This window comes from Phascolarctos cinereus, unplaced genomic scaffold (assembly GCF_003287225.1).
Source record: "Phascolarctos cinereus isolate Bilbo 61053 unplaced genomic scaffold, phaCin_HiC Scaffold_726;HRSCAF=1367, whole genome shotgun sequence".
In the NCBI taxonomy this organism is placed as follows: domain Eukaryota; kingdom Metazoa; phylum Chordata; class Mammalia; order Diprotodontia; family Phascolarctidae; genus Phascolarctos; species Phascolarctos cinereus.
The window spans coordinates 37,040,957-37,054,400 of NW_027556098.1; the positions used below are offsets into that span (position 1 = coordinate 37,040,957).

At 38.1% G+C, this 13,444-nt stretch overlaps 1 protein-coding gene across 1 annotated transcript in view; it reads left to right on the forward strand.

The window, feature by feature from the left end:
• The window catches only part of NPAS2 (neuronal PAS domain protein 2), a 242,957-nt gene that overhangs the window by 157,148 nt on the left and 72,365 nt on the right, over positions 1-13,444 (forward strand). The window contains exon 5 of the mRNA XM_020992942.2: positions 4,922-5,011. Within this exon, the coding sequence (XP_020848601.1) occupies positions 4,922-5,011 (90 nt within the window). The remainder of the gene's footprint in view (positions 1-4,921; positions 5,012-13,444) is intronic.

A 13,444-nucleotide genomic window follows, 5' to 3' on the forward strand; every position in this document is an offset into this window, starting at 1 on the left:
CAGTTAAGTGCCATAGTTAAGACTTGAAATTAGTTGTTCCAACTATAGAACCAATGTTCTAACCATTACACCATGTTGCCTCTGTTCTGTAATCTACTATACGTGAAGGTAGAGTTTCTGCAAAGAACATTCAGATTTTTCTGACCACCAGTTGGAGATAGAACTGAAGTTAACACACAAAGCAAGGTTTTCCCATTTTTCCCACTTACTCAGAAATGGAAAAGTTAATCTCTTTCCCCATAGGAGAGATAGCAAGAGAAGCATCCTTCTGTATATTTTTATGCTATGCAGAGCAAGAAGAATTAGGTTGGGTAAGTTTAACATAAAGAAGATAAAATAGGAACTTTATCTCAAGGATAACTAGCAAACTATTTGGAGAATTTCTTCTTTGGGCATATCTGTTCATCTCTTCACACACATATACATGCATAGTACTGATATAACCCTCACTTTGCATAAATTAGATATACAGAAAAAAATGAAAGTATTTGAATAATTAAATGCCATAATGACTAAGTCCAAATATTATGGAATATACAAGTATTAATGAGCATTTGCATAAAAATGCTTAAATCTACATACAAAATATATGTAAAGAGCCTACAAAACTTACTTTTCTACTAATGCATTTTAAACAAGTTAAATATAGAGCTGTTTGTAAAATATAATGCTTGGATAGATATATCATTATACTGCTTTACATAAATAACTTTCTATTTTCATTCTTATGTAAATATAGCTAAAACAGAACTATAGCTACAGGCTGTATTTATGAACTGAAAGCATAGTCTCATTTATTCAATAAATTTCAGAGGCATTTAAAAATGTCTGAAGAAACATGAGCTTGCATAGTCAAAATTAGATAGCATTACTTGGAAATGATTTGGACTGGAGGCTAGGACTGAAATTCAGGTAGGTGGGATAGCTAGGATAAGGTGGCTGCAGATATGTGTAGATGCCCTGCATTCATTGTCTATTGAAAAAAAAATTCGCACAATTTCCTGCTCACCCTCTAAAAATGAACAATCTATCCATTGTATCGAGGGAGGATACCCTGAGACTGTGTCTGGATGGGATGACTGAATTAGAAATGAAAAACAGCCTGCTCTGTTTATTCAGGCCATTTTGTTCTGAATTTGATTTTTTTTTTTTGTGACCTGACAGTGCCACAAAGCAACATTTCTGGCTTAGAGCTTCCCTATTGAGTCCCCCATCCATGAAAGCTCCCAATGTGCCTCGCTAGGGGTGTCTGTCACTTAGCTGTAACCAGGGAGTACTTTCCACCTCTGAATGTCATTTTACATTTTACCTATATACCCTGTCACTGTTCGAGAGAGCGATGTGATAAGATAGGAGCATGAAAGGCAGTGTGGCTTAGCGGGGAGGGAACCCCTTTGAGGCAGGAGGTAGCCTGGGTTCAACTTCTCTGTCCCAAATTGTAACCCTTTTGTGTTGTTCTCACTCATATTCAACTCTTTATGACCCCATTTGTGGTTTTCTTGGCAAAGATGCTGGAGTGGTTTACCATTTCCTTCCAATTCATTTTATACAGATGAGGAAACTGAGGCAAACAGGGTGAAGTGACTTGCCCAGGGACACGCAGCTAGTATGTGTCTGAGACCACATTTGAACTCAAGTCTTCCTGACTCCAGGCCTGGTGCTGTATCCACTGCACCACCTAGCTGCCCCAAGCTGTGACCCTAGGCAAACCATTTAACTTCTCAAACACCCTCAGGCAACTCTCCAAGAAAACAGAAAAATTACAGGTCTATATTGGTAGAGAGCTTTTTTACCTAGAGTTCCCCTATACCAAAGAAGTTGCTCCAAGCAAAAACTTGGGGGGAAGGGGAGGCAGAAGGGAAATAAGGGTACCATGTCCAGCAAGTACTCTTTTATGTAGAAGCATGAGCCCTGACATCACTAACCCACTGATCATCTACCCGAAAAAAAATTTGCTATATACTTCTTAAAATAGACACCTTTCCTTCCTCCTTCCTTTCATTAATGTCCAAAAGGGGGGTTTTAAACAAATCATCAGAAGGTCTCTAAGATCCCAAGGCTTAGAAAAATGAAAACAACTTCACTCTGAGAATAAGCAAGAGGGAAAGTTGCTTCCTCCAGCAAGGTGAACCTGGAAAGTAAGAATCCCAGACCATTTTAGATGAATCGAAGGCAGAACAAAGTAGGTCAGGCTTCCTGTTTACTGTAAATGAAAGAGTGCATGAGGTTCTGAATTTTAATCAGGAGAGGTATAAATTCTGGCTTTTTTTAGGCCAGAATTTGTTTGGGAAGCACATTGGGAATGTTTCATTCTGAGTGTGGGACAGAAAAAGAAAGAGGTGGTAGTTTCCCTTTGTATTGTGTGGTAGATATAAGATCTCAAGCCATTAGTATTTCTACTGTAACCAATTTTAGAGGGCTGATCAAAGTCATCTTTACAATAATAGGAACACAATCACTTGGTAATTATGTTCTATTAAATTACCTTTAAATTATGCTGATGGGGCTTTTAAAACTAAAGCAGACATTCTGAGGGAGATAACTCAGGGCTGTTAGTGAAAGTTTGCTAGAAATTGCTATTGAACTGCTGGAGGTTTCTTTCCATTTTATAAATACCTCCAGGCTATAAACACCCACTTGCTCTGAAATAAAGAATTCAAGGGGAATGTGGACACACTGTCCTAGCAGATAAAAAGCATCCCCTCTTCCTTCCCCCCACCCCAGACTGCCCTGAGCAAGGTTTCCATTGACATCAGCAGGAGTATACCTGCCTGCCAAGGGGGCTAAAAAATGCCCTTTAAAGCCAATATCAGAATAAGAGCTGGGAGATGAACAGGGTCATGGTTTTATTACCAGGATGTACCTCTTTGATAACAATGATCCATCTGTAAGAAAGGATGAAGTATTATAAGAAATGTGATTCCATCAATACACAGGCAACCTTGACTTATTCCTCAGAAATCTTAACCTTTAGTCAAATAATGTGAGGATATAAAGAAAATCAGCAAAATAAGTCTGATATTAATTTTCTGATAAGCTAATGAAAAAATGTTCTCCAACTGCAGAGAGAGAACTAATGAATTCTGAGTGCAGATTGAAGCATTTTTTTCACTTTCTTTAGTTTTCTTGACTTTTTTATTTTTATTTTTTACAACATGGTTGATATGGAAATATGATTTCAGATTAGGTATAGGAGGGAGAGAATTTGGAACTTAAAATTTTTTTAAATGGATGTTAAAAAATGAATTTTTTAAAAATACTCTTTAAAAAATGTCTGATAAGCCAGAATCCCCTTAGATATAATGTACCTGCCAATTAGGTACATACTTTCAAGATGGATGTTAACTTTTTCATATTACTTACTGAAGTACTTTTTTATATTACTGCTTCAGGGTACCCGTGTGACTTGAAGGAGTTAGGGCCACTCCTGAAGTACACAACTTACTTTTAAAGAGTAACATTGGGAAGCATTAATTGAATGCTATGCATATTTTTTCAATAACTTGCCTTGTTGGGATTCTAAGAACACATTTGATTTTTTTCCTCCAAAGCATAGATAAACAGACTTCAAATTCGGAGTAGATATTTCAGAAAGTTATTTTTTTTTAATGATAGACTTATTCCAAAAATAATCTTAGTTTGAACATAATTGTTTTCAGATTTATTTTCTGGTGAGTTGCTTTCAATTTTTTTTTTAATCTCTCTTACCCTTGAATCTAGAATTAGTCCACAAACTAGGTGGTGCAGTGGATAGAGTGCTAGGCCTTCAGCCAGGAAGACCTGAATTAAAATCCAGTGTCAAACACTTATTAGCTGTGTGACCCTGGGCAAGTCACTTAACCATTGTTTGCCTCAGTTTCCTTATCTGTAAAATGGCAAATAATCATTCCTACCTCCTGAGGTTATTGTAAGGATCAAATGAGATAATAATTGTAAAGAGCTTAGCACAGTACCTGGAACATAGTAGGTGCTATTTAAATGTTAGTTGTTATTATTATCATTATTATTATTATTAAGCACCTACTAAATACCAGGCCCTGGAATACAAAGACAAAAATGAAACAATCTTCCCTTCAGACAACTCATTAGTTGCCCAGTATAAGTACATTATCTATCCAAACTTATTATGGTCCTGCTTAGAGATGTCAGCTTCTGAATGTCTTATAAAAACATAATAAACATAGAGGGTTTTTTTAAAAAATCTCATTAAGGAAGAATAAGAGTTAAATATTTATGTCTTCTTAATGAAAAATATTAATTGTTTTAGGGACAATACTGTCTATATAATTTAGACACTCTGAAATGTTGGTATGTATAAAGGAACTCAAGTTGAAGCCAGGGCCAGATGTCTCTGAAAGGGTAATTTCCTCCAGATTTTCATTAAATACTTACTTATATTTGGTCATTATTGATATTTCAATAATTTGGTGGCTCTGTAGTGCCTAATTCTTCCATGACTTTTCCTCTATTAGGGAATGGAGGTTTTACTATGCCTTGAAGCTAACTCAAACACAAAGCACACAGTAGGTCTTTGTAAGAAGGTGTTAAGTTTTACTTAGTCAAATTTTACTATTGAATCATATGTGCTCATCGAATTGAATCAAGACATTTACATTTTTGTAATAGTAACCACTGTGCTTTTGAAATAGTTCAGAACCATGCTTTAAAAATTTTTTTAATTGCTTAATTTCTGTAAATTATGAATATGTAGTCTTTTCCACTAAGCTTCTTTTTGCTTTTGAAAACTCTTCCTCCCATTTTGAAAAGTTGCTTTGCTGTCAGAAAGAAGGGCTGTGATCTTATTTGTGGAAATGTTCTGGGGAGTTTAAAACAAAAACAATTAGGCAAGATAGGGTTCTCTGCCCTTATCATCCATAAAAAGCATATGCTAAAGCATTTTTGCTTCTTCTGTTTTCTGCAGGCATTAGATGGCTTCATTATCGCAGTGACAACAGATGGAAACATCATCTATGTATCTGATAGTATCACGCCACTCCTTGGGCATTTACCGGTGAGCTACTCATTTACTGTCCTTTGCCTCTACAGACCAATCTTGCTTTCTTGAGTGTAACTCAGACTTGATGCCCCATTTTTAAGTCACTAAAAACCAGACTGAACAGAATACAAGACAATCTTCTTGGCCTCTTGTGCAGATTTTTCCTAGCACCACAGCTTTGCTTCTCAATACTGGATTTTGGCTGACTGTGTTAACTAGATGCTAAAGGAACTGATTGTTATCTCTGATGGCAGCCAAAAATTCCACAGACTTATTCCTTATTCTACATGATCTTGTTCCCCTCCTGACTGGTTTAACAGATCTGTCCATCTATATGGGGAAGAGAAAGGGAAAGAAATAAGCATTTATTTAGCACCTTCTCTATGTCAGGCACTGTGCCAACTTCATGATGATGATGATGATGATGATGATAGCTAACGTTTATATAATGCTTACTATGTGCCTGGTCCTGTATTAAGTGCTTTACAATTATTATCTCATTTGATCCTCACAACAACCCAATGAGATAAGTGCTATTATCCCCATTTTACAGTTTGGGGAACAGAGTTTAAGTGGCTTGCCCAGGATCACACAGCTAGTAAGGGTCTGAAATTGAATTTGAACTCAGGTCTTCAGGACTCCAGGCCCAGCTGTCTATCCACTATGCTATCAGGTGCCCACAAGAGTGGATTCTCTCCAGATTAGATGGGTATCTATCATAATGAGTAAGTCCTCTCCCTGGAAGTATTTCAATAGGCCACTGAACTGAGGAAAGAGGCATCTGTGCACAGCAGTAGAACTAAACCAAGCCAAGATTTGATGGGATTGATTTATGCTATAAATCCACAGAACAGGGAACTTAGAAATACTAGTGTCTGGAATTCCCATCTGTCTTCATTGAGCCATGGAATAGCTGGGGTTAGAAAAGAGGTTCTTAACCAGGAGTTCATGAACTTGTTTTTAAAAGATATTTTTGATAGCTGTATTTTACTATACTTGGTTTCCATTATAACCCAATGTATTTTATGCATTTAAAAGCATTGTTTTAAGAAGGGGTCCATAGGCTTCATCAGACTGACAAAATGATCCATGATACAGAAAACATTAAAGGCCCCTGGGGTAGAATCTAGGGTTCCAGACTCTTACTCTAGTGCTCTTCAGAGCATATCATACCCCTAGAGAGGGTGTGCTGGAACCAGCTTCAAACAGCTTTCAAGAGCTGAATGTAATTGCTACAAGTCAGACCTTGATTTATCTTTTTTTCCTCTTGCCTAGATTTAAGAAAATATTAATAACACAGATCACACTTAAAAGTTTGTGCGCAAACTTGTTAGTTTTTTTTTTCTGGAGCTGGTTATTAAACCGACTCCCCCCTGTATTGCTTTATAAACATTGCTTGAGTGCATCAAGAGCTCAGTAGAAGGCTCAGGTAATGCAATCATCACTAGACTGGAAGCCTGGTGACTGCAGGCTAGTAGTAAGGGAAAGAGAAAAGAATAAGCATTTATATAGTGCCCACTATGGGTCGGGCACTGTGCGAAGTGATTTAGAAATTTCATTTAATCCTAATGATGACTGGCACTTATAAAGTGCTGTAAGGTTTGAAAATTGTTTTAAATACACTATCTCATTTGCGCCTCATAATTCCCTTGTATACCTCCAATGACCCTTGTAAAATTCAAACCACTGGGGCAGCTAGATGGCACAGTGGATAGAGCTCTGGCTTTGGAGTCAGGAGTACCTGAGTTCAAATTTGGCCTCAGACACTTAACACTTACTACCTGTGTGACCCTGGGCAAGTCACTTAACCCCAATTGTCTCACCAAGAAGCAAAAAAAAAAAATGAAAAGTAAAAAAAATCCAAACCACTAAGTCTTTTGGTCAGACCAGTTATACTGTGTGTATATTTCTATAATTAACAGCATTATTCACTGAGCACTTACTATGTGGTTAGTCCTGTGTTAGGTGTTCTACAGCATGCAGCTTGCAATCCAGTTGGAAAGATTTTTTTTTAATGTGGAAATGACACAAGGCAATGTATCAATAAGTGAAAATCTTGTGTTACAGTCTACATGTTATGCTGTGGTGTGGATGGCAGCAAAAAAGGTGTGGACAGGCAGGGACTAGGACCAGGAGACCCAGAAAATAGAATACGTTCTCAGGTCAAGCAAAGGGTTAAGAAGTATATGGATAGTGGCAGTCAAAAACAGTTGAGAGATCAGAAGCCCAATTGTTCTGGATAAAGGCCCAGGAGCAGACATTCCTTAGCAGTATCAACGACAAATGATTTCTTAGGAATCCAAGGAATTATTCATTCATTCATTCATCCATCCATCCATCTATCTATCCATTCAATAAATATCTTTATTTAGTGCCTACTGTGCTAGCCATTATGGGAACTACAAAGAACAGCCTACAATCTACTTAGAAGAGAAGAGACATTCACCAATTACTATCATACACAATAGAATGTTTTTAAAGTTTTATTGATGCCTTTTATAACTTGGCAAGGCAGGTAGGTGGTAGAGTGGATAGAGAACCAGGCCTGGAGTTAGGAAGGCTTGAGTTCAAATCTAGTCTTAGATACTTACTAGCTGTGTGACCCTAGGTAAGTCACTTAACCCTGTTTGCCTCAATTTCCTTGTCTGTAAGATAAGTTAGAGAAGGAAATGGCAAATCACTCCAGTATCTTTGCCAAGAAAACCCCAGATGGGGTCACAAAGAGTCAGATGTGACTGAACAATAACAACAACATTATAACTTGGTGCTTTTTATAATGTAATCATTTCCCAATGATCTCGCTCCGATCAATAATTTAATCCGCAAGTATTTTATTAAGCACTGTTATATACCAGGTATTGTGGTAGCTGCTAGAGATAGGGCATAGGGACTGGATCTGTGATTTCATTCATATAGGAAACAACCAGAAGAAGAGTCACTCTTTACTGATGTAGGTCAGCAACTTACGGTCTTAAGAGTTGCCCAGGATCCATCTCATAGTCAGTATGTGTCAGAGGCAAGATTCAAACCCAAATCTTCCTGGTTCTGAAGTCAGTTCTCTATCCATGATACCACTTGCCTCAGAGGCCTTGAGGATGTAGAAATTTTTAAAAATGAGAATGTCTCTGCCTTCAGGGAACTTATATTCTATTAGGGGGAAATGCACTCATACATGAGTGTGTGTGTGTGTGTGTGTATAAATATATATGTGTATATATTTACATATGGATATATATACACATACATATATGTGTGTATACACACACATAGACATGCACACACAAGATAATTTTGCAGGGGAGGCAGTAGCAGCTGGGGAGATCAGTAGAGGCTTCATATAGAAGCTGGTATTTGAACTGTCTTGAAGGGAATGAGGAATTTTATGAGACAGTGGAAGAGGAGCAGTTCCAAGCACAGGGAATAGACAGTCCATCAAACTACTACCATCACCAATGAAGCCAGCCTTGTCACAAAGGAAAACAGGTAAGATGTGCAATAAATAGAGAAGGCAGGAATTGCTTACTTACTTGTTATGAGACTTTGAGCAATTCTGTTCTGTAAAATGGGAGTGATAGTACTTGAACTATGTCCACTTCACAGAAGTGTTGTGAGAAAGGCTCTTTGCAAATCCCTATGAAAATGGGATATATTATAGAGCAGGTGGGATCTGAGATAAGCCTCGAAGGATGAGGAGGGCTTAAAGACTTGGAAAGAAGACAGTATCGTTCCAGGCAGGGGGAATAATACATGCCCAATTCTGAGTATCAGTATGGCACTTTTTCTTTAATTTATTTTTTTATTGCACAAACATCTTGGTTACATTTATTTTTAACATTCTCTCTTTTTTAATTGGAGCTCCAAATTCTCTCCCTCCACCTGGTCCCTCTCCAACACAATTGGGAAGGCAAATAATATAAGACCCATTATATATGTTGAATTCACAGTATGGTATTTTCATGAGAACATAAGAAAAAAATTTTTTAAGTTCTTCTTATTCCTTTCACCTGCCTGCCTTTGCCTTCTTTTCCTGTTGCCAGTTCCCTCAAACGAGTTGGATTGGTCCATGGATCTGGGAAGCACCCATCTTGTTCACTGCCTCTGTGGTTTTCTGCTATTGACATCCTGCCCACCCTTCAAGTGCCACCTGTCTTTCCTTGAGTGTAGCCCCAATCAGAAGTGATCCTTTCCTCTGAATGTGTATAGTACTTTATATCTCTCTCTCTCTCTCTCTATCTCTGTCTCTCTCTCAAATGTAATAGGATACATAGCTATATATATAGCATATATACATACATATATATGTATCTATGTCTATAACTATGTCTATCTATGTGTTTCTTCTAATAATATGTATATATATATATATTCAAAAGCTATCTACATCTATTTCTATCTATCTATCTATCCATCTATCTATCTATCCATCCATCTATCTGTCTATCTGTCTGTCTGTCTATCTATCTGTATGAGAGCCATCGCTAGTTGTCCTGATCTTACCACTGGGCCGAAATGACTCTGGAGGAGAAAGTGAGACTGGAGACTTTGCAGAGCCCTCCCTCACTTAAATCCAATTCACTTGCATGTCATGGCATCACCTCCTTGATGTCATGATCCCATGGTTCTTTTCTAGAATGAAGGACAAACAACAACATCATATACATACATACACACATAGGTATGTATGTATACACATACATACATATAACACACATGTGTGTGCACATACATATATATATTCCTCTAACAATTGTGTGTGTGTATATATGTATGTATGTATGTATGTATATGTGTGTAAATTTTTTTTGTTAGAGGAAACATGGCATAGTGGATAGACAGCCTTGCCAACACAAAAATGAAAATGAAAATCTTTTCTCTAACACATGCTAGCTCTGTAGCTGTACCAGTTCACTTAACCTCTCAGTGATCCTAGGAAATTTAGAATCTCTGAGAGTCTAAGTTATAGATGAGTTTCCATTCCATACCAGTGGAAGAAGTTTCCACAGCAGGAATCCCTACATCCCTATACCAATGAAAAATCATGGGTAGATATCTTTCTCTCCCTCTTCTCTTCCCTCCTCTCCCTTTCTCTTCAAAGAAAGATATGTGTGTGTTCGTATGTACATAAAGCACCTACTATGTGCCAGGCACTGTGCTAATTTCTGGGTATGCTAAGTGCTTCAAAAGAAGAAGGAGACAGTCCCTTGCCTCATGAAGCTCACAATGCAGCCCCAGCTCTGACCAAAGGATCCTATCCCTAACCTTTCCACGTGTTATACTTTTCTGGCACCGCATCTTTGCTTATGCCACTGCCTCTGCCTGGAATGCTTCTTTCTCTTCTCCACCCATACAAATCCTATTCTTCCTTCGAGTCTCAGCTCAAATACTGCAATCTGTTGTACCCTGTTTTAAATCTTTTCTTGACTAAGCAAGCTTAACGTTATCTTTCTTTCTTAAAATGAGGGATACTCTTCTCAGGGCTCCTAATTGTCTGTTATCACCTATTAACTATTTACAACAGCACTATTTGGTATTGTATTTTAGTGAATGTATGCCATAGTACCTTGCACAAAGTGGAAGACAAATTATTTTTGCATGAATGAATAACTAGACCAGGGGTTCTTAACATAGGGTTCCTAACCTTGGTTCTTAAAAATATTTTGAGAACAATATCTCAATAGCATTAGTTTCCTTCGTAACTCTATGTATTTTATTTGGAGCATTTAAAAATGTCCTTCTGAGAAGAGGTCTGTAGACCTCACCAGAGAGCCAAAGTGGGGGGTGCATAACCCCCCAAAAGTTAAAAACCCCTGGACTAGATGGATTGTCTTATATCCTTGTCTGAGTTGTAAACTGCCTTAGGGCAGGTACCGTGCACATTTTAAGAATCCAATAAAAATTTATAGAGAGATAACAAAATTCATATCTGTTTTGTAGCATACTGCTCACTTGTAGCAGTGGTCATCCAACAGTATTTTTGTGTGTGAAGGGCAGGGATCCATTGCCCTTTCTGTCTTTGTATTCCTTCATATTCCTGTAGCTGAATCTTGTCTATTTTCCCTGTCCTTCTACTTTCTTATCCTTTCCTCCTTATATCCCTCTCTCGCCAACTTTACCTGTACTGACTTCCTCCTGGTCTGTTCCATTATCTATGGCATATCCTGAAAGTTGTATTAAAATATGAATCATTAAAGTATGAAAAATGCTACTGTGTTGCCCCCTTCTGCCAGTCATAATTAGCCTGTTGCTCCAAAAGATATGCATTGGGGTTATTTGTAAGGTCAGTAGGTCTTTGAAGATGTGAGACAATCCTATTAAAAAGAAAAAAATGTAACATGCTAGCTTGTGAACGTGCTAAATATGCTGCCTTTATGAAAGACTTGCACCTATATTTCAAATTCCAAGGTGTTGCGGTTGCTGCTGCTACTATAAGCTCTCTTGCCCATCTGCTTTTGAGGGCAACAGTATTACTTTAGCAAGTTGAAGCTCTATGATGGCTCCTAATGAGTTCAAACATCACAGACCCTTGTGCAAGAAAGTGTTTGGCAGCAAGGCTTAAGTGTACCTAGTACCTTACAAAACTTGATGGTGAGTTATTAGCAATTTATCAAATGCCTATTGGGTGCTGGGCATCCTCCAAGGGAATATGAAATAAAGTATATTGTCTATGCTTTGGGGGACTGGGAAGAGGTGGTCATATAAGATACAGTAATTTTTTTTAAAAGCCACTAAACATTTTCCTGCAAGAGCGCAATGGTAAGAGGCAAAATGGTTACGTAAGTAAGGTCTGAGGGGATGAGAGTAGAGATGTGACCAGAATGGGATGGGAGGAGTTTTGGTTGTGAAAAGACTATGTGTAGAAAGAAGTGGTAGACATATGAACTGGCAGTGATGACTATGTCAAAACCTCAACACCTATCAGAGCCTCTGAGACTTTCAGAGAAATTACATGGTATTTGCTCTAAGTGGCTCTATGGAATATAGAGCTAAGTGCTCCTATTATTGCATCATTCTTTCTCATCCTTTTATACTCTTTTGTCTTAATCCTGTCCTTGTTCTGAAAAAGGTCAGATGAAAGCATGGACGTGCAAGTATACTTCAGACTGAAATGGAAAATAAATGTTTTTAAAAAAAAGATCCTCTTTTAATAGGTGAGCTTTTTTTCAACCAGGAGTGATTATAAATTTGCATGCAGCATCCTTATTCTTTAGGTCTTTACTTTGAACCTTTAAATTATGTTCATAGGATCACAGACCTAAAGGCAGGTGGGGACCTCAGTGGTCCTCTGGTGCAAACACCTCATTTTGCCGATGAGGAAAATAAGATACAAGGGGATTACACAATAACATATGTTTAGGAAATGGCTGCCTGGGATTAAGGGCAGCTAGGTGGCATACTGGATAGAACACTAGGTCTGGAGTCAGGAAGACATCTTCATGAGTTCAAATCTAGCCTCAGCCGTTCACTAGCTTGTGTGATCTTGGGTAAGTCACTTAACCCTGTTGGCCTCAGTTTCTTCATCTGTAAAATGAGCTGGAGAAGGAAATGGCAAAACACTCCAGTATCTCTGCCAAGAAAACCCCCAGTGGGGTCACAGAGAGTCAGACACAACTGAAAAACAACTGAATAACAAGCCTGGGATTAGGAATGCTGGGATCAGTGTCTGTAACCTCATTTATTCTTCATTGATAAGTAACTGAATTACTAGTATTAATATTATTATGAAGATCACTGAAGTTTTCAAAATGCTTTACAAACATTATCTTATTTGATCCTCACAACAACCCTGTGAAGTAGATACTACTATTATCCTCACTTTACAGATGAGAAAACTGAGGCAGACGTATGTGAAGTGACTTGCCTAGGGTCACAGACCTAGTAAGTATCTGAGGCAGGATTCGAACTTGTCTTCCTGGCTCTAGGTCCTGACTCTATCCATAGTCCTCTAACCACCTAGCTACGTACTATGAAGATACAGCAGCAGACAAACTTCATTTTACTTAAGCCCAGTGTTGCCTAAAAAATGCAGAACCATGCCTTGCCATGCTACAAATTAACCAAAGGAAAGACTCTATGCCACCATGATTTCATATGAACCCAGATTAGCTTTTCTGGAGAAACTATACCAACTGATAAATAGGGAGGGGTTTTTTGGGGGGAGGGGGAAACAACACTCAATGTAACAGTAGTAGCATCAAAACCTGCCCACTGCACTTTCTTCTTACCAGTAGAAATGTACAAGCTCAGTAAAGTGCTTGATGGGTAGACATCTTCCCCCTACGCCATTCCATAATTCCTCTGACTTTTGTGTTTCAGCTGATTGCCTGAAGTCAACGTTAGGCGAAGGGGATTTTTCTCACCTTGATTTCTATCAAAAGAGGCTCATTTTCACTCCTCCATAAGGAGTCTAAGAACCAGCTTTGTCTTGTTTTTAAGTGCCAGGTTGAGAGA